This window comes from Sphaerodactylus townsendi, linkage group LG06, assembly GCF_021028975.2.
Source record: "Sphaerodactylus townsendi isolate TG3544 linkage group LG06, MPM_Stown_v2.3, whole genome shotgun sequence".
Taxonomy (NCBI): Eukaryota; Metazoa; Chordata; class Lepidosauria; order Squamata; family Sphaerodactylidae; genus Sphaerodactylus; species Sphaerodactylus townsendi.
The window spans coordinates 33,858,676-33,880,045 of record NC_059430.1 but is presented as its reverse complement, the minus strand read 5'-3'; the positions used below and the strand labels follow the sequence as shown (position 1 = coordinate 33,880,045).

Sequence of the window (21,370 nt, the reverse complement as noted above, 5' to 3'; positions counted from 1 at the left end):
AAGATGTGTATTGCATGTCATTCCATATTAAAAGGTTGTTTTTTTCTTTCTACTGATTTTATACTCCAAGGCCACTATTAACAGGGAAAAACTAGGAGAAACAGAGCCAGTGTAGAAGGTTTTAATCTCTTTATCCCTTGGAGTTTTGTTGTGGGAAAATAGCACAAGAAGAGGTTGAAAAGCCTGCTTCTACATTTAAAAAACTCAGATGACCGATTTAAGATAATAAGTGTTGATCAGTGGTTCAATGTATGCTATATTTATAATTTTGGCATTCCCACTGGACCTGAGACTTAAGAAATCACTGGTGCAAAATGCTTTCTCACTAGGATCATTCCCATAGCTCATATAGGTGACCTTGTGCTCCAATCTTATACAGTTAAACAACTGCTCTTCAATATGCTCATTGCTCAGTTTGGGTCTGTATGACTATTTACTTCCCATCCTGTGAAAAACAGTGTTTTCCCTGGTAGCTACCAACCCTTGAGAGTCTACAGCATCTTGAGAAGCAAAGAGATAGAGTCAAGTCCTGAGTCAGGTGTAAAAATGCGTGTCTAGTATAAACTTGGCTTTCATTTAACCATGGTTAAGAGATTTGGGTCTGGCATCTTTCAGCACCTCCCTTTTCAAATGATATTCACCTACCCTCAGTTTTATGCTTGTTCAAGTGTCACATTGAAACCAGCTTTAGCCACAGTTAATACAAACCAGGTTGATTCTCAACCACTGGTTTCTAAACCAGTTTCAAACCTTGATTTCAAGTTAAAGCAAACCCTGGTCAGAGATGTGCACAAAAAAACCCCATATATTTGAGCACATAACATCTACACCAATGCATGCTAGTGGTCAATTTTACTGTACCACCTTTGTGTTGCTGAATATCTTCAGAGCTGCACATGGGGAAAAAACCTTAAGATTTCACAGTCACATGACATGAGAAAAGTATGATGAATGGGAGACTGGATTCTTGTCTATTTCTTCTCATTAATTATTCCTTGAAAAACCTTTGTGGGGGTAGTGCGGTCAGACATAACTTTCACACACGCCCTTCCTCCAGAAATATTCTCGGAGAACAGCATGCTAAGAAATATTTTAAGTCAGTCAATAAAATTCGTCCATGCTCTTAGGGAAAAGGGCTGCAATCTGTCTTTCCCTTCAACATCCAATTGTTATCAGAAAGAAAGAAGGATGCAGTCTGGCATCTCCCAATTGCACCTGGATCTGCCAAGAAGTCTACAAGCCACATTCGTCCTTTCCTCCAAGCATCCACCAAAAGACAGGCAGGAAGCCACCAATTAAGAAACGCTTCTCAAAGGAACATTTTTCTTAAATTTTACCTGTGATTGAATACAGTTCCTGTAGGTGCTTTGGGAATCAGCTCAGTAGCTAAAAAGTGGGATAAAATAAACAAAAACAAACCAATTCTAAATATCTTCCATACACTTAAAATAAGTGAGACATAGATCTTACCCGATGTTCATTGACCAGCAGATCCCGGGCAGCATTAAAGATCAATGTGTGCAAATGCTTGGAATAGAAGACCAACGTGTAGTCGTAATCAAAACCATAGATTTCAATGTCCGAGAGGCTCATTTCATTGTTGGAAAAGATTGCATCAGGATTCAGCAAGTTACTCATTATTGAAGGAACTAGCTCTGTGGAGGAAATAAAATCCAAGCTTTACAGGAGGAATGTGCATATCTATAGAATGCATTCCAAAATGGGATGCCACAACAAGAAACTGTGAGTACATTATTTACTCTTTTTCTTCACAACACATTGGGGGGGGGGGAGTAATCTTCCATTCACATAAGCAGGATACACATACAAAGTAGAACAGTACAGCCCTTTACTATTGGAAAAATAGTGCATATCAGAGAAGAAGTGTCTTAAAACGGCTACTAAAAAGTTCAGGATCATTATGCATCTGCTTCACTTTGACCAAGATGCGTCCTTCTGGCTGCAAACAGAACACCAAGTTTGACAGAAAGCTTAACATACCTAAGGAATCTTAAAGCTATTAGCAGGGCAACTAACTTGGAAAAAAATGTATAAAATCCTACTTAGGCAGCTCCAGCAAGCAAAAGTTTGCTCACTCTTTCCCCGGCATCCAAATTTATTTAAATTGTTTATGTCAAAGTGACGCAAGTGGCAAACAGCCAGCCAGCAAATAAGGGGGGAAATCTACAACAGGTTAAGTTGTAAAGGCATTTCTTTTCTTTGAAGCCTCGACTCCAGCAAGTGGATAATAGCAGATTTTTCTCTTTTTAAGGAGATAATCCAGAAATGCGCTTTATCAGCACCATCAGAGCTATGCATGAGCTATAAGGGCAGCCTTTTAAATCCACTGTCTGAATAAGTACATCCATCACTCTTGGACACAAGCACACTTGGAAGGTAGTTTTCTAGTCTGTAATCTTCAATGCTCCGACCGGTATAGCCCAGGCTAGCCCAGTCTTGTCAGATCTCAAAAGCTAAGTAGAGTTGGCCCGGTCAGCATATGAATGGGAGGCAACCGATCGATATCAAAGTAATGACGCAGAGGTAGGCAATGGCAAACCACCCCCTGATTTCTCCTGCTTTGAAAGCCTTCCGGGGTCACCAAAAGTCAGCTGCGACTTGGCATCAAAAACAAAGAAATCTTCAATGCAAAATGTTAAACTCCAATAAGACCAATTAGTAATTAGTGGGTCCAAGGCCACACAAGACCCCCTGTCCCAGCCACACAGTAATATCCGCACATCCTCTCCCCAGTTACCAACCAAGCAGAACTGGGAGGAGGCACGATTCTTATAGCAAGACTTTCTGCAAATCTGCCAGAGATGAAATGCTGATTCATTATCTCAACCTTTCAGAATAGTGTTGCCCTATGGGACTTTGTACAAAAATGAATCCATCATGCATACAGAGCAGAAAGAGGTTGAAGGCAGCCATGCTGATTCATTGCAAACCCAAAACTGCATGATACCTTATGATTAGGACCAAAAAAAAAAAAGACACAAGCTAGTGTGCTATTCTGGTCAGTCCTCATAAAAGTAGAACACAGAGGCGTTCCTCCCATTGGGCAAAGTGGGCAGTTGCCCTGGGCGCAGCCCTGTGGGGGGCGCAGGTTTGTTTGTGGGATTTTTTGTATTTTCAGTGTTTTTCCATTTTTGGCCTGCAGAGGGCACTGTTTTTAGGCTAGCACAGGGGTAGGGAACCTGCGGCTCTCCAGATGTTCAGGAACTACAATTCCCATCAGCCCCTGTCAGCATGGCCAATTGGCCATGCTGGCAGGGGCTGATGGGAATTGTAGTTCCTGAACATCTGGAGAGCCGCAGGTTCCCTACCCCAGGGCTAGCAGCACCAAAATTTCAGGGATGTTTTGGGAGACTCTCCTGATGCTATCACCCAGGTTTGGTGAGGTTTGGTTCAGGGGGTCCAAAGTTATGGACTCCCAAAGGAGGTGCCCCATCCCCCATTGTTTCCAATGGGAGCTAATAGGAGATGAGGCTATACCTTTGAGGGTTGATAACTTTGGACCCCGTGAACCAAACTTCACCAAACCTGGGAGGTATCATTAGGAGAATCTTTTACTGATACCACCCAGGTTATGTGAAGTTTGGTCCAGGGGGCCCAAAGCTATGGACTCCCAAAGGGGGTGCCACATCATCCATTGTTTCCAATGGGAGCTAACAGAAGATGGGGGCTACACCTTTGAGGGTCCATAACTTTGGACCCCCTGAACCAAACTTCACCAAACCTGGGTGGTATCATTAGGGAGGATCTCCTAAAGATACCCTGAAAGTTTGGTGCTGCTAGCTTAACAATTGCACCCCTGCCAGCAGGCACCTCCCAAATTTCCCCAGATTTTCCTTTTAAATCCCCCCGCCTTTGACATGGATTTAAAGGGAGAATCTGAGGTCCCCAGTTTTAACATTGCAAGTGATGCTGTTTCAGGGTGGGGGAGAATCAACCCCAAAATAGCATCACTTCCAATGTTGTTTAAACTGGGAACCCCAGATTCTCCCTTTAAGGTGGATGTAAAAGGAGAATCTGGGCTCCCTAGTTTAAACACCATTAAAAATGATGCTGTTTGGGGGTGGATTCCAGCATCACTTGTTTAAACTAGGGAGCCCAGATTCTCCTTTGAAACATTGAAAGTGATGCTGTTTCCCCCAATTGGGGGTACTGGATACAACACCATAAAATGTTTTCATAGCAGTAATAAAACATTTTGAAAGCATTTTGAAAATGTTTTCAAAAAATTATTTCTGCTGTGTGGCATGGCTTATTGCTGTGCTCAGATTTGTGAGTTGGGGCATGTTCTATAATGTGATGGTGACTTTGAAACAGCCTGGTGTAAAAAAATCATTGCTTGTTCACAGTGGGGGAGGGTGGCTGCCCATGGGGGGCGCCAAACTCCAGTTTGCCTAGATACGCCACTGGGCGTAACTACAAGGGGGGGCACATTGCATTGGGCACCGCCTGGGGGGCATCAAACTCAGGTGTTGCCCAGGGCTCCAGTTTGCCTAGTTACGCCACTGGTAGAACGTGATCACATTTTTCACAGGCACTTATTCCACAGATTTCATGTCAGATAATTTTCACTGAAGCAAGGTTCCTAACATGATTCTTGGTGAATTCTAGCATAAATTCAATTCTGTATCTTTCCTGTTTACAACTACAGACTACACCTCTACCTTGATTTTTGAACCTCATCTAGCTCTGCCACATAAACTTTATGCAGTACACAAGCAGTTCTGGTTCTTGTGCTATACAAGTTTCCTCTAAATTGTACAATCTTCTAGACCCTTTCCCACCAAAAGATCCAAGTGCAATCACTAGTGCTTCAACAGATGGTGTTTGGGGTGAGGGGAGGGTTGGAGGGGGCTTGGGAGGGCTGGTGCCAGGCCCATCTTGGCCACCACTGCCCCGCCAGGCCTGGCTTGGTGTTGGGGCAGGGTTGGAGGGTGCGTGGGAGGGGAGGTGCTGGGATCAGTTTGGTGTTTGAGGTGAGGATTGGAGGGGGAGAAAGTGGAAGCGGATGAATTCATAATTCTACTTACATCTTTGGGTGGGTCCGAGTACACTTCTCTTATGATAACTGAGAGACTGAACATGTATAGGAAGACATTTTTAAGCTTGGTGTAGAGAATTGGGAAAATCATTAAACAAAACAAAGCATAACAGAGGCTGTATTGGAATGGGATCATGGTGATACAGACCACGCTTTGCATGCAGGCTCAGTCCATGGCATTTCCAGTAAATTCAGACTGCAGAATCTGGGAAAGACCTTTGCCTACCTTGGGCCCTGGAAAGCTTGCTGCTTGTCCTGAGCTAAGTGGCCAAAAGGTCTGACTGGATTCCAGTTTTGCAGGTATATCACTGGACTATTTTGCAACTTACTACATATAATGTAACTTTAGTGTGTGCCTTCCTAAATAGGTTTATATGGGGGGAAAGGGGGGGAGGAAGAGAGACAGGGCAATTCACATAGCCTTTCCAACTCCAGCCTCTACATCAGTTGTGTCCCAAGTTATAGAATAGCTTTGAACAGACCTTACTGCTGGTAAACTGATTGTGACTGACAAGTTGTCATTTTTGTATACAAGCAATGCATCTCAAAACACACAAACCAGCAGGCATGTTTAGCTCCATAACTGTTTTACCGTTTCAGTTGTTATGTAATGATTGAGTTTGGAGGAAAGCAGTTTTAACCATCTTACTAAAGTACCGCAGGCTATTTTACCAGCAAGAAGGAAACTCCACTGACATATTCTTAATGTTACAGAACAGAAGTTAGCTGGAATTTACTTTGGAATTAAGTGTTCTGCTCCATGTCACCTGAAACAATAAGCAGAAGCAACAACAAGCAAAACTTCTTGCATAAGAAAACAATGACTTAATTATACATTTTGTCTTAGCTGCCTACTTAGTTGTCGAGATTGAACAAGATCGAGCTAGCCTAGGCCATTCTTACTCCTAAAAGTATTGTTTATCATAGAGACATTTGAAATGCAGTCGTTGACTGTCCATTCTCCCTCTCTGCTTCAGATAACAAGTGAATTTGACAGTTTACTACCTGACCCTTTCACCTGGAGATGCTAGGGACTGAACCTGGGACTGTCAACAAGCAAAGCGGATGACCTGTATATTCCTCAAGTGACAGAGAACCAAACTTTTATGTTCCATTTGACCTTTCCATTTCCATACAAGCATCCACAGCTGCCTATTTTGGAAAGGACAAAGCTCACCATACCAAATGCTAGTATGTAATACAATGCCCTGTGGATCATAAGAACATAAAAGAGCCTTACTGGATCAGGCCAATGCTCCATGTAGTCCAGCATCTAGTCTCGCACAGTGGCCAACCAGTTACTATAAAGGGCAAACAGGGTACAGAGGCCGAGGTCCACATCTTCCTGGACCTTCTTTGCTGGAATGCTCCAGTCTGCCCCCTCCCCCTTCTGATTCTCTTTTAGTGCTAGAGAATCTTAAGCACTGCTTTCATGAACACCATTATTCCTGCACTGTTTAAACATCGAACTTTGAAAAAAGATCATCTGTATTGCCCCGGACAGTTATTAGGAAGACTGGCCTTTTTTGCAAAGTGGTGCCCACCATTTTGTTTTCCATTCCTGCCACAGGAAACATAAATGCAATATAAATGATCTTTTTTCAAAGTTCGATGTTTAACAGTGCAAGGAATAGTGGTTCTGATGGAAGCAGAGCTTAAATAAGCTTATTTAATGTGAAAATAAAATCTGCGCTATTTTCAGTAGGGGAAACATGCTGCTTTAACTTCCACCGCAGAATGCAGACCACACTTAGATCTTTATGCTGGAAAGGGGATATTAAATGTCATGATGTCATGTCACTCCAAGGGTCAGTTAATGACCCAGTGCTTGCACAGGAGACTACCTTTACTATTTTTACCACCACCAGAAACTGTGACATCACAGCAACCAACAAGCACACACTGTATTCAAGGGAAAAAGCAGATGCTCTGAAGTTACCTTGGAATCACTGAGATGAAGAGATAGAATTAATTTGCACCTCACTAATTGAATGCTTTAAACTCTAACCATCCTTGTTTCAGTTAATCTGAAGGTGTTGTGGGCAGGTGGTAGACCAGCAGCTCAGAAGCAGGCAATAAATATGAAAGAAGCCTAGCAAACATGCCCATTAATTTCCATCTCCAAATTGGAAACCAGTAACCTTTTCCTTTTTTTGTGTGTGATACAACTTCATATCCGTGACCAGAAAGCAACACAAGCTCTGAGAAGTTCCTGTAGCCATTTCCCCAACTAGAGTAACTTTTCCCCTGTCCTAGCATCGATGTACTGCTCTTTCCAATTTTCATTTCAGAAATAATTCAAGCATTCTCTGCAAGACATCCTCCTGATTATTTTCTCCTTGGGAATCAGACATTTACAGTTTTACTGAACATGTAAAAGACTGCTCCTCCCTACCCAATACATGTATGTGCATATAACACTGGCTTGCCATACTTCATTCGCTACAATTAAAGTTAGCATATCTTGCTGGGCAACATTATATGCATTAGACTTGGGTCAATGAAAACCTGAATGATTTGCTCCTAGGAATTTGGGAAACAAAGCCCTACTAAATGGACTTTGGATCTGATCCGGCAGGCTGGTCTTATATTCATAATAAATTCATGTCAGCTGCCAGCAATAAACCAGCGCTAACCTAAATAACATTGTCCTTTTGACTTATGCTTTTTAAGATATTATAAATCAGTTTCTTCCAAGACAGGTACAAACACTTGACTTACAAAAATGTCTTACCGCAGGACATCCACAAGCTCCTTTCCATAAACTCATTCTTTTCAAGGCCATTACTCTACCTTATCACATTTCTAACACTCGTCTCCTACTATTTCAGAAGAGGTTCCACTACTATTTGGGGAGAAGCCAACTCACATCTCAACAACCTGCATCTCATCTTTCAGTCTCATGGACAACTTCCCATCACAGACTATTCAGCCTTTTTGGCCCATTAGCTGAGGCTTTCCTGTATTACTCACCCAAGGAGAATTGATTTAGAATATCTCTAGAGGTTTTGAATCAAACATTTCACTTGTATTATACAGATACACCTCACATACAACGAGCTCTACACCTGTGCGCAATGTGTAGTACATAAACAAGGCAAAAGTTGGGTCAAGCACAAGCTGGTTCTCTTTATTTTTTTAATGAGTATCATCACTATGTTTCTGCTAGATCTTATGGGTTCCCCCAAACACATCACAAACTTCCACAGCAAGTTATAAAACAGAACAAGTAGTTCTCTTTCTTCAGCTGCTATTCAAGAGAGTGACTTCTTTGTTATGTTCATGCAGATCAACAGGAGATAACTTGCTGGTGCTGCCATTTAATATCAAGTTAATGACTACTGCTAAGTCGATGTTCCTTGTTGTCAACCAGTAATTCATCCAGTTGCTGGGGTGGATTTGTGGAATTCAGGATTTTAATGTCTTTAAAGTAGCCTAGAAGATCTTTCCATTTACTAAAACTTTCAATGTTCACGTTAGCTTGCTCAGTGTAAGTTTTCTTCTTGCTCAGAACTGTGCTATTGATACTGTTCTTATGTGTTTTGAAGCTGACTGCGAGTTTTTTTTGAAGAGCTCATAACTTTTGACAGTGGCACCCCACTTCCTCACAGGGCATCTCATTTCTAAAGATGGTGCATATTCCAAGGATTTATTTAGTTGGGGTTTAAGGGAAGCTCTTAAGTAACTTAAAGAATGGTGAAAAGGCACATGCAGCATGATTGGGTGATGCAAAAAAAACAACCTTGAAATTTAAGACTATTTCAAACTTGACTGATCTGTGCTTGACTGCAACAATAATCAAAAGAATTCACACCTTCAGCGGAAGGTCCAGTTCTGAGTATCCAAGAGATGTATGTGCAAATTGGCCAGCAGAAGGAGAATCACAGAAACCATTTGTCAACTGTATACTTAGAACCTTTTTGAGCCCATGGGGACATTTGGAATTCTGACACAACATGGTGGACACAACAACAAAATGGCTGCCACAGGAGGCAAAGCCAGTCACACGATAGCCATAGCTTAACTTCAGTAACACAGTGTAGATCCTTGTGCTGTGGTGGCAGCTCTGGCCAAATCAACATTTTAAAAAATCTGCACAGCCATGCTGGGCAATAAGTTTCAGCTTCTACTCAGTTGCTTCAGCTTGTTCTTCATTTTCAAGTCCCCTCTCTCCTTTCAAAATGCTGCAACAAGTAACATGTGTTTCACAGATGCCCAAATTTTCACAAGGTTCCTTCTTGTTGCAAGAACTCAATCAGAAGAATTGCCAGGGCAACAAAAAAAATGGCTGAACTCTCACGTTTTTCAAAGTGCCACAGAGACACCTCAAAGATGGCTATGCATCTTCCCCTCCAGTGGTTCACAATCTCATCTAGACATCTTCTCTTTCAACAGGACAACACACTCAAAATTATACAAAGAGGGGCACTTTTCTTGTCCAATTGATTCAACATTTTAAAATCTGACTGAATCGTACATTTGAAACCATCCTCTTTCCCCCAGTTCTTTGCAACTTGGATTGTCCAAAGTCAGAGAATTTGCCTGAAAACACTTAAGTATTTGCCATTATTCCAAACACTATGAATTCAGGACACATAAGTATTCAGGAATCAACTGATACAGGCTTTCAGTTGCACCGTTCTCCTGTTTATATCAACGATATTTACATTAAAGGCAAGAAGAATATTGTTCAACCCTGCTTATCTACCTTCTCTAAAGATGAACATTGATGTGAGATCCCATCCCACCCACCCACTCCCCACACAATCTAACACATCAAAACCTAAACAAGCCACCCAAAATTCCTTCTCAACACACATCAACTTTAATAGATATGGGAAAACAGAAAACTGAAAAGTTCCACACAGTGAAATACCAGGAAGGGCCCGGGGGGGGGGGGGGGGGTGTACATTACTGGTTTCTGGTTTTGTACTCAAGGACTGAACCTGAAGTATAGAAAAGTCACACACAGTGACATTTTACATGTGTACAATCATTTTGTTGGTTCTTGAACCCTGATCTAAAAGTGTGTAATAGTTACTGTGCATTCAACAAATCTATTACCTCATATTGAATCTTAATCACAATTACTGATTATGTTCATACTTTAAAATATTGCTTTACAGGGCTAGTTCACACTCTAAAATGGCAAGTTTGCCAGCAACATATACAAAGCAAGAGCCACAACCAATAGCATCACCTCAACAAGCCAACACAATATTTTTTGCGAAAACCATACTTTCCAAATGTAAACTCTTTTTATATAAAAAAGCCCTCGTTGATTTTCAGGCTGCTGACATTATCCTCTGTACAGCCTTCCTTTACACAAGAATAGTTCTTTAAAAGCCTTACAACCTTTTCCATTTCTACAAGAGATGGACATTCCACATATGCCATCTTGACAGGACTATTTTTTTATTTTAACACCCACTCAACTGTCACATCACGTATCTAAACAGAACTTGAATTTGTTAAAACAAATTCAAATCTTCCGTTCTTATTCTACTTGTAACCATCCTAGAAACTGTACTAATAGAAACTGTAGCCTGTCAAGCATCCCAACTTAATTTATCCCACAACTGTCTTCAAGACCGATTCCCAGAACAGTGCACTAAACATACAGAAATCCTGAGAATATTGGCTTCCAACACTAGATTCTGCCTTTAACACACCACCACATACCGTATATACTCGTGTATAAGTCGACCCGCATATAAGTCGAGGCACCTAATTTTACCACAAAAAACTGGGAAAACTTATTGACTCGCGTATAAGTCGAGGGTGGGAAATGCAGCATCAATTGAGGCATCAGTAGGTTAAATGTTTTTGAATATTTATTTCAAAGAAAAAAAGTAAACTGGCTCTGTAAGTGGAAAAGAGGGTCAGCAAGAACAATATGGTATCAACAATAACTTTAAAAGTACCAAAACCTTAGCTCAACCAGCAACCAAGCTAAAACACAAGAGTTAAAATCCTTCAAAACTGGATTCCTCATCATCATCTGTATGTCCAAATGTAACCCAACTTAGATTTTAAGAGGGATATTATCAGAAATGAAAAATCTACTATTAGCTTCCATTGTAAACAATGGGGAATGGGGCATCCCCTTTGGGGGTCAATAACTTTGGATCCCATGACCCAAACTTCACCAAACCTGGCTGGTATCATAAAGAGACTCTCCTGATGAGACCAGCCAGGTTTGGTGAAGTTTGGTTCAGAGGGTCCAAAGTTATGGACTCTCAAAAGGGTAGCCCCATCTACTAATAGCTCCCATTGAAAACAATGGGGAATGGGGGCACCTCCTGAACCAAACTTTACCAAACTTGTCCGGTACCATCAGGAGAGTCTTCTGAGGATACCCTGAAATTTTGGTGCCTCTAGCATAAAAACTGCGCCCCCTGCTGGCCAGCAAAGTAAAAACACACAATTTTTTTAATGACCTGCATATAAGTTGAGGGGAGCTTTTTCAGCATTAAAATGTGCTGAAAAATTCGACTTATACATGAGTATATACGGTATGTAAAATTTCAAGCACCCAATGGACTCACTACAGAACAGGAGTCAAGGAATTGACACACAGGCCGATTACACACAAGACATCTGCTGCATGATGGGAGCACATATGTGTCGCCACAAGATTTCTTGTACGGACATATATTCTCAAGTCCCACTTTCACTTTCTGTTCTCCCCATGGCAAGTGAGACCACTTGTAGAATTAATGTAATTTTGCTTCACAACCAGTGTGAGCAGATTTGTCAGTGGGCACAGGTTGGCCTGGATCTCTTCCCTCTGCCCACAGCCTAATCTCCCGCTTACACATGGTGCTTTGCATGCTTCCCCCTCGCCTTCCTCCCTGTTGGTGACTCCTTCCCGCTCCTCTAAATCCTTGTATCAATACATTGATATAGTAATAACAGAGAGCTGGCTTTGGCAAAGGAAAGCTCAAGCAGGGTTTCTTTCTGGTTCCACCCCACCTCCCCCACTCTGTTTCTGCCCTTCCTGATGACCGGGAGGCCATTTTTAAAACTTTCTTTCAAACATGCTTCTATTTTAAAAGCAAGCCTCTCTTGCAGTAGCAGCAGTGAGAGAAAGAGTGAATGGATGAGTGTGCGTGTGTGTAGGGGAAGGGAAGGGAAGAGAATATTAGTGAGATCTGTAGATGGGCAAAGCAACAAAAGGAGAGGGTTGAGACTTCAGCAAGCAGGTGCAGGGCAGGCTCTGGGCTGCCTCCTCACTTGTAAACAGAGAAATGCAAGAAGAGCCCTCTGCAAACCCACTGCACAGAGAAGAGTCCCGAGATAAGCATTCCTTGCGTAATTGGCCATATAGTGACCATCATATACACATACAGAGTAATAACAGAAGTCTTATGACATATTTTTTCACATGCGTATCCTACTTTTCCATCAGGGAACTCCAAGTACTATGCATAGAATTACTGCATTGTCCTCACAGTAGACATATTAGGTTCCAGAGGTTTGGTCAAGGTCGCAAGTCAAAATCACAGCCTCATAGGGATGCAAACCCCCAGACTTTGGGTTCCAACCCCACCCCCCCATTCCACCACACCAATCGGGTTCTCGGGTTCTGTCTCCAACTTGAAGCCCAAGAGGCAAGAATCCCACACATCTACAAGGCATTTTTGAGAGCTTGGGAGTCTCTTTGTGCTAAGTGCCTTTCACGAACACTAGCCAAAAACGTCACACAATACCGCTCCCAAGCCTTCTGACTTCTCCCAAACACTTCACGGGTTTGGATGTTAAGCAGCACACTGTCTCACAGCCGTGGGGAGGTTCTAATAAATGGGGTTCATATTTCAAAGAGAAAAAAAATATTTGGTGATGTCTGGAAGGTGCTAATAAAAAGTTATGACGCGACATGGGGGACACGCCACCCCGACAAGGTGCGTATAACATAAAGCCCTGCCTGTCTCCGATTGCTCACCTTTAGTCACCTTTTTTGCATCGTTGTAGCGCGTCCACAGGTAGCTCTTCATATCCGGAGGCGGAGTGGAGGGCTGCTGCGGGGCCAGCGTGCAATAGCCGCCTGTCTTCAAGCCGCCGCTGGAGCAGAGCCCGGAGGCAGGAGCTGCCCGCCGCGCACACTCCTTCCCCGTTGCCTCCAGCAGGACTCGCGCGGCCGCAGCGGCTGCCATGACGGGCGTTCAGCAGCCTTCCTCCGGCCAGCAATTTCTTGCAAGCAGCAACCGTTTCGCCACGAGCCTCTCCTCCTCTGCCGCTGCTGCCCCGCGCCCGCCGACACCGGCTGAAGTCACTTCCTCAAGCCACGCCTCCTCCCGCGCTCTCTGAATGGGGGCTCGAGGGGGGCGGGGCCGAGCGCGTGTCTGCGCGGAAACCCCGCCCACCTCTCCCCCAGAGGGCAGAAGAGTCACGCTGCCGCTTTGCAAGGGGTCCTCCTCCCCTCCCCGGCGTGCCCCCTCTGCTCCTCGCTAAGCTGTTGCAAGGCATCGCAATAGCGCGCGCTGTCTCGAGGGCATGGGCAGAAAAGCGGTATATAGGAACCAGGGCAGGAATATACGCGACGGTCAGGCTGATGCAATCCTGCGCCGGTTTAACTGCGAGGCAGCTCCGCTGCACAAACGCAGAGTCATCTAGAATAGTAGGTTGGAAGGCTGAAGACCCACGGCCTTGCTAAACCACATAAGTTATCGTTGCTCCATCGTGACATTGCCCGGGTTTACAGTCCAGCTCTGCAGAGTTACTCCAATGTGAGCCGATTCTGGGCTGAGACTGGCTGGCGTAGCTCTGCATAAGACTGCAGTGCTAGTCTCCTTTGAAGGAGAGAGCAGCGGGGTGCCTTTGTACGGTTTACCTGAGGCAGAAGTAAATAAATAGAGCAAATAGAACAACAGAGGTGATATACGGGGTGGGGGCGAGGAGCATTATGTTTGCTCAGGCGTTTTAATATGGTCTGTGCATGCTACATCCAGTCAACTTTCCTGCAACATTTTTAGTTCAAAAACGGTTCTCAGAAACATTTGGAAGAAGCCAATGGTCTGGAAAAGGCTCTCTCTGACATCTGTTTCGATAGGAAAGGCACTCCAAAGTGTCACATCACATACTTCATAACCCTCAGGTAACAGGTGGTTCTGGAGTCTGCCTCTCACATTCTCACTTTACAAGATGATCTGGCCCAAATTTGAAGGTCAGTTTGGGGAGGGAAGGTCTTTCCACCATGGTACCATTTTGCCTGTCAAAACCACACAGCCAGGTTGGAGTGCCCATCCATCAGAAGTTCTTCTCCTGCTTTCAGGAATGCTATATTATTGTTATTATTTCAGTTTATTTCCCACCCTTTATAGTAATCTCAAGGCCAGTTACAATAAGAAGCCTGATAGCGTCCAAGTTCCAAAACCCCACCCCAACTTTCCCTTATATGCACATGCTGGACCTTCCAACGGAGCTCGAAATACTTTGCTGCCATAGGCACTGAGGTGCACCTAAAGACCTCGAGCATTCTTTCAGAATGTGCTGGGTTAAGACTGCAGGGTACATCAAGAACAAGAAGCTGCCTTATACTGAACCAACCACTGGTCTATCAGGGTCAGCACTGTTTACTCTGACATGCAGCTGCTCTCCAAGGTCTCAGACAAAGGACTCTCCCATCATCTGCTACTTGATCCTTTTTGATTACCTACTACTTGACCCCTTTTAATCAGAGATGCCAGGGGTTGAATGGGAAAACTTCTGCATGCAAAGTAGATGCAGTATCATGCATTAACCCATGATCTGTTCTCTAGTAAAATCTAGCCGGTTCTTTCTCTTATCCCAGTTCAAAATTAGTATATTTCCACAAGAAATTTTAAAAAAACAAACAGAATTTGTACACACAGGAAGTCCAAGACATCTATCCCAAAGCTATACAACTCTATTGAATGATCATTTTTATAGCCAATAGCAGCCAAACATATAATGTAATGGTGAGTGCTGTGGCAGCACAAGGTTCCTAATTCAAAGGTTCCTAATTCAAATGCATCTACAGTCTTGGATCAGGAAGGAGAGATCTGCAGTGGCAAGCAGGAACTATCAAGGCTTGGAACAATCCAGACATGTCATAGAAAGCAGGAGTGTGAAAGTCCCCCTTTCACGTCTTTCAGTAAGCCTTTAGTGGGCAGAGAAGGGCTTGCAGTGGCAGCCAGGAACCTATGTACAAATTTAAATCTTTCTGGAATCTTGCATCTCTCTCTTACAGTTCTGTATAACATGACCTAGCTATTACTCAGGCTCGCCTTCTTTTCAAACTTGATTTAGTGGCGAGATTAAAATCACTGACCTGACTGAGCAAGGCATTCTGGTCTTCAACACGTATTTGTCCTATTATAGAAGTTTTGCCTAACAGAGTGTGGGAAGTAATGGCTCACAATGCAGACAATCTTTCACTTTCAGTGCTAAAAAGGCCTCCTGTGGTGCCATGTGCTATTCCAGAAATATGAAACTTGCCAAAAGTTTGCAGACTGCTAAGCGTATCTGCTTGTACCAGAGGATTAAATACAGCCACTCCTGTGTCATAATAACCCCCATTTCCTGCAAGCAATTGTCCATCGTCTTAAGATCAGCAGGGTTTTTTACCCCATGCACCTACAGAATCACTGCTTGGCATATTCTCTCCATTAAAACCCTGACAGTCAAACCACTTGTTACCCAGAGTTGCACGAAGCCCTCTTCTCCCCCAGTTTCTTCTTCAAAAGATACACATTGTTAGAGAAAGCAGTGGAGGCCGAGACCCCAAGGCTTGGGGTACTTAATCCTTCCCTTGGCAACAGTTTTCTGCCCCATATATCACCCGCGTTAGTTTTCCCCCATAGTCAAAAATACACCGTGTCACCTTCACTAGAACAAAAGACATATGGGATAACTCACCATCCGGCAGCAGCACAGAATGTTGAGATTATAGTGGGGGCCAATGTACATAAGGTGAGTGTGTCTGTTGGAGGAATTTCTACAGGAAAAGCAGCAAGCAGGGTCCTTACCCTCTCCCCCCACCCATTTTTCTTCTGTGATTTATTTCTGCTTGCTCCCCCTCCCACTTGTCCATGAAATACAGATGCACAAGAGGGTCTGCAAAGCACATTTTAAAGCCCAAAATAACCAGAAGCAGAACTTTGGAAAACAAGATTTCATTGGGGAGAGGGGAGATGTTCCAATATTCCCTTTTCTATTAATATTTCACATTCAAATAGCACTTTTTCATTCCTCAGCAGATCTAAAATAAGGAGACATTATGTGATTGTTATGTAGTTCCCACCCCAGGAAAAGCTGTTTGCAAGTGGTTGTTTTCAGAGATAAAATGGTAAAGGGAAGGTGTTAAAACACACACACACCACATTTTTCACATGGAAATCGTTGCCCTAGCCCTACAGAGTGTAGAAGAAGAAAAAACATTTACAATGGCAATTGAAACAGCAGACTTTTCCACATGGTCGACTTTTCCACATTCCTCATTTTCTTTGCACTTTATCCACAAGCACTGGAATCAGTTTGGGCGTGGCTCTTCTGCACCTTTGCTCTCCATTTGCATTTCCACAATTATGGAGTCCGTTTATTTTCTTCTGCACATGCCTTAAAAAATCAGGATTTTCAAGGGGGGGGGTGTTGTCATGATCAGTGGTGTCACAGCACCCCCACTTGTTGATTTTTTGTGTGCACACTTGTATTGATATATCAGCATTGTGACTGCATTTTTAAAAGGTACTAAAATATCGATAAATCAGTATGTCATTATAATGATAGTTAAGCAGGTTCTCTGAATTTCCAGCTTGCTTTGTTTTAAAGTAAATCTCTTAACACCTTCTCTTGGGGAAATATCCTTTGTTCTTTATTTCTCTGTGAAGGGAAAGGCTCAAGACTTACCAGCTAGAAATGGAAGCTGGGAGTTCAGAGAACCTGCATAATTTACATTTACAACATTATACTGATATATAGATATTTTAGTGCCTTTAAAAAATAAAAACATAAAACCACTCTCATCTTCAGGGCAGAGGGTGGAGAGGGAATGGACTGACAATAAAGACAGTCCAATTGTGGAAAAGTGGGCTAGAGGTGAATTGGAGTGGGTAAGGCCAAAAAGAAAAAAGAAAAAAAACCAACAGAAAAATTACGTGTGAGGAAAAAGCTGACTCAAAATCAGCTTCCAGAAAAACATTGTAAAAGTGGTCTCAAAATAACCTGCGGGAAAACACAAGCAAAAAACACCCCTGAATCAAAAACTAGAGGCACAGAATATGCACGAGGAAATCGAGATAAACTGAAATAGTATGAGGCCGGAACCAATTTTTTAAAAAAACTATGCAGAAATCCCCAATAAGTCAATATGTAACTCCAACCCACGGGGCGAACACAGAAGGGAAAAGCAAGTAAATGTTCTATTTCTTTCAGGATTCTCCTAGTTAGCAGCTGACTAAACATCTTACTGAGTTTCTTCTCTACTTTGACTGCAGATATATAAGGCCCAGTTATTCCCAGAGGCAGTAGCCAGAAGAGTCTTTGGACTCTTAGCTTGAAGGTCAGACATAGAGCAGGACAGAAGATCAACCAGCAGAGAGAGATTTGTATGATCAGTGGAAGCCTCCCCTCCCTTTCTTTTTTGGTTTATTCTTTCAGCTGGTTTTGGTCCCCTTTGAAGAGAGAAGCCAAATATAAATATATTAAATAAATAAATAAGCCACAGCCCTCATTTGCAGGACCTGAACAAGGCTGTAATGACAGGACGTTGTGAAGCCCATTGTTCTAGCAAGCCATAACAGAAGAACAGTGGCTTAAAAATACCCTAAATAAATAAATGAATTAATCCTTTCTGCAAGTAAGGTCCAGAGGGTAGCACTAGGAGATTGCTGATTTCTCCCACAGTCTTAAATGTCTATGGGTTTGTGAAATTCCCTCTTGTTTGCTACACTATTTAGCATCTACCTCACAAGGTGTCTATTGTGGGAAGGGAAGGAGACTTGGAGACTTCCTACGGTTGACAAAACCAATCCAAACTCTTCCTCTTATTCATCATCTGCATAAAACCTCTGGTTTCACACAAAACTTCATCAGGAGGTCTGGGGTTTCCTGTCAACAGTATACTGATAATATTGATTTACATTATTTGTAGTCTGCCTTTCTCACTGGAGTCAAGGCAGATTACGCAGACTGAGTAAATATAATCAACAGGATGGGACATTCAGTAAACAGTGAAATAGGATTTCGGTTGTAGAACCAACCAGAATTTGAAAAAGCAGAACTGAAGCAAAGAATCCTACGCAGCTACTCTAGTCTAAGCCCACTGAAATGACTGGAGTAACTCTGTGATGTGAGCAGGTAATCAATTAGCTATGCAGATGGAGCAGTACCCTCTTCAGAGTGCTGCTTATGTGGTTTTTAAGTGCACAAAGAAGGAAGTGGGACTATGCCCCTACTATCCCCAGAGCATCCATACTTTCAGCCAAATGTCTGCACCATGCCCCTATGCACATACATGCAATTGGGATCCTATTTTTAAGAGTTCCTTAGCAGACAAAGGAGTCTTTTCATACATTGAGTTCAATGTGTAAACATTATGCCTCAGCTACAGAGTTCTATCTCACTACCCTTATACTGCTCAAGTGAAAATCTATAATTGTCAGGCCTCAGAGTGTCACAGCAGTTATCACAAATGAGCAGTGTGCGGTGTTGTATAGGGTTCTCCAGCAGCTAAGTATGCCCTGATCTACCGTATATTATCTTACTCTCTGTTTTCCGTCTGACCTGCATTTGTTTTCATAAGGCAAAGCTGTTTTAAAAATAAAACAGGTGCTATCTTGCTAACCTTCAGGTAGAGGCTGAACCCCGCCCCCCCCCCCCGAATTACAGGTAATCTTCAGAATTCAGAGACTGGTTCCCTTGGAGAAAATAGCATATTTGAAAGGCAGACTGCATGGCATCGCGTACCTGCCGAGCCCCCTCCCCAAACTCAACTTTCCCCAAGCTCTGCCCCAAATTTCAATGAATTTCTCAACCCAGAGAAAGCAGTCCTATATCCTGACCTACATAAACAGACTTATAAGTTCTGCTGGCTCTCATCGGATCAAATGGATCTAGAGTAGCATAACAGAGTAAGTGGGAGATTGTCTTATTTTTCTAACCCTCTCACAATCATTCTGTAGTTACATGCTCCCCAGCCCTCCAAATGGAAAGTGTTCCAGATCAGAGCTATCAAAGTTAATTTGGAAAACATTTGCAGTTAAATACTTTTTTTTTTCCTTTTTTGGTTTATTTTAAATATTTGGTAGAGTGCATGAGTATTCCTAAAGATCAGCAGACCCACAAATCCTCATGTGAACCCCAGAGAAAAAAGATAGACCTTGCACTCAAAGGGCATGGCCTCTCTTTCCACAGCCAGGTGAGAACCTCAGGTGCTGAGGCTACAGACCCCATCCTTTCCTATTAGTGCCAATTGGCCCATGCTGGTAAGAGGCTGATAGAATAGTTCCTAATTTCAATGGAAAATCCTGGGGATCCTAATTTCTCTCAGGTCAGCTAGCAGGAGAACCACTAAATTCAGGTGGCTATTTAGCAGGCAAATCTCGGGATACCACAAACAGTTAGCTCACTGAGCACCCAGAGTTCTTTTCACTGGAAACCTGATTTACAGGCATTCAAATTTAGGTTAGTGATGTAATACACTAATTAAAGCCACATCAGACAGCATGCAAACACAAACAATCCTGCAAACACAAACAATCCTGCTGTACTTGTACCTGCACAGCAAAGCCTACCTAGGTTTAATTATTGCCACCTACTGGGCATGGAGTTAATACAGTGGTTTCCGGGCTGTATGGCCGTGTTCTAGCAGCATTCTCTCCTGATGTTTCGCCAGCATCTGTGGCTGGCATCTTCAGAGAATCCTCTGAAGATGCCAGCCACAGATGCAGGCGAAACGTCAGGAGAGAATGCTGCTAGAACATGGCCATACAACCCGGAAACCACACAGCACTGCACTAAATAATAGCCATAATGTTAGCTTTATATTGGGTATAGGATTTGCATTTGAAAAAAAACTGGTAATTTAATTTCCAGTATGTTAAACATTAAGTCAACTTAAAATATCAAAATGGAGAGGTAATTTGTAAAATGGAGATCTGTTATCTGATGTTAAACATGTGAGTATAAACTGGGATTACCAGTTCTCAGCCAGTGTGGCAGGGTTTTCTTGGTAAAGGAGATAATCTCTTGGTGATTTTATTTTTGAGGCAGAGAAGGAGAAAGGCTGATCTTTTCTTGCTTTCTTCATGATCTGAATGAGTCCAGTTGAGAAAGGCAGGCAGTCCCCTATCAAGTGGATCTGTGAAAATAAAGGATGTTATTAAAAAGGGGGATCAGGGAGGAGTGTTGGAGGAATATGGAATTGAGGAGGCTTTTTACTTAACAAAATTCAATATTCTCTGCCATTTGGAAAAGAGTGAAGTCAAGTTTGTAAGACATGCTCTGTAAATGGGATCATATACTATGGAACTGTATTAAGCATTCAACAGAAAGGGTTATCTTTATAACAATGTGAGATGAGTTTAGCGCAGGGGTAGGGAACCTGCGGCTCTCCAGATGTTCAGGAACTACAATTCCCAGCAGCCCCTACCAGCATGCCAGCCACAGATGCTGGCGAAACATCAGGAGAGAATGCTGCTAGAACACGGCCATACAGCCCGGAAACCACACAGCACCCCAGTGATTCCGGCCATGAAAGCCTTCGACAATACATTATTAATTTAGTTTCCATAATAGACAAATGATTAATTAAACTTGAACACAAGTTCAGGAAAATAGAAGGCAACACGCATTTTGCTTCATTCCCAAGTATGAATCCATTTCCCCTTCCAAGAAAGCATAGAGTAGATAAAAAGTGTTTGAAGAACTGAACTTTTTGATGCCTCCTGCTCATTCCTTTATCTGTCCCTGCAGTTATCAGTTTTATTACTCATTTATACAACCCCTTGCTTTTCTCCCCAAAGGGAATCCAAAGCTGCTTCCATAATTCTCCTTCAGAGTAGGTGCTGCACGTATAAATTGCCTATTAGTCCTCAATAAAAAACACATTTTTCCCAAAGGAAAGCAAACTCTTATTCCACTAGGGTGTGCTATGATCCAGTAAACACTTTAGAGCTAGTAAATATCATATTCTTATGTTCTGAAGCTAAAAACAGCTACTGGCTCATTTCTAAAACAGCAAAGATGAGGTCTAACAACCTACATATAGGACTCACAGAGCACTTTTAATGGGAAGACCAATTGTCACAGGACTGTCTTTATCACACATTTGTTATATACTGAATATTC

General features: G+C 42.6%; 1 protein-coding gene across 3 annotated transcripts in view; it reads right to left on the bottom strand.

Moving 5' to 3' along the window:
- NT5DC3 (5'-nucleotidase domain containing 3) overlaps positions 1 to 13,345 on the bottom strand; it is a 46,731-nt gene extending 33,386 nt beyond the window's left edge. For 2 of the 3 annotated variants that reach the window (XM_048500426.1, XM_048500424.1), the window contains exons 1-2: positions 13,005 to 13,345; positions 1,471 to 1,655 (exon numbers count right to left, since the gene is read on the bottom strand). In XM_048500426.1, the coding sequence (XP_048356383.1) occupies positions 1,471 to 1,655; positions 13,005 to 13,215 (396 nt within the window). In that variant the 5' untranslated portion in view covers positions 13,216 to 13,345. The remainder of the gene's footprint in view (positions 1 to 1,470; positions 1,656 to 13,004) is intronic. The other variant, XM_048500427.1, reaches the window with a different exon arrangement.
- Between the last annotated feature and the right edge of the window lie 8,025 nt (positions 13,346 to 21,370).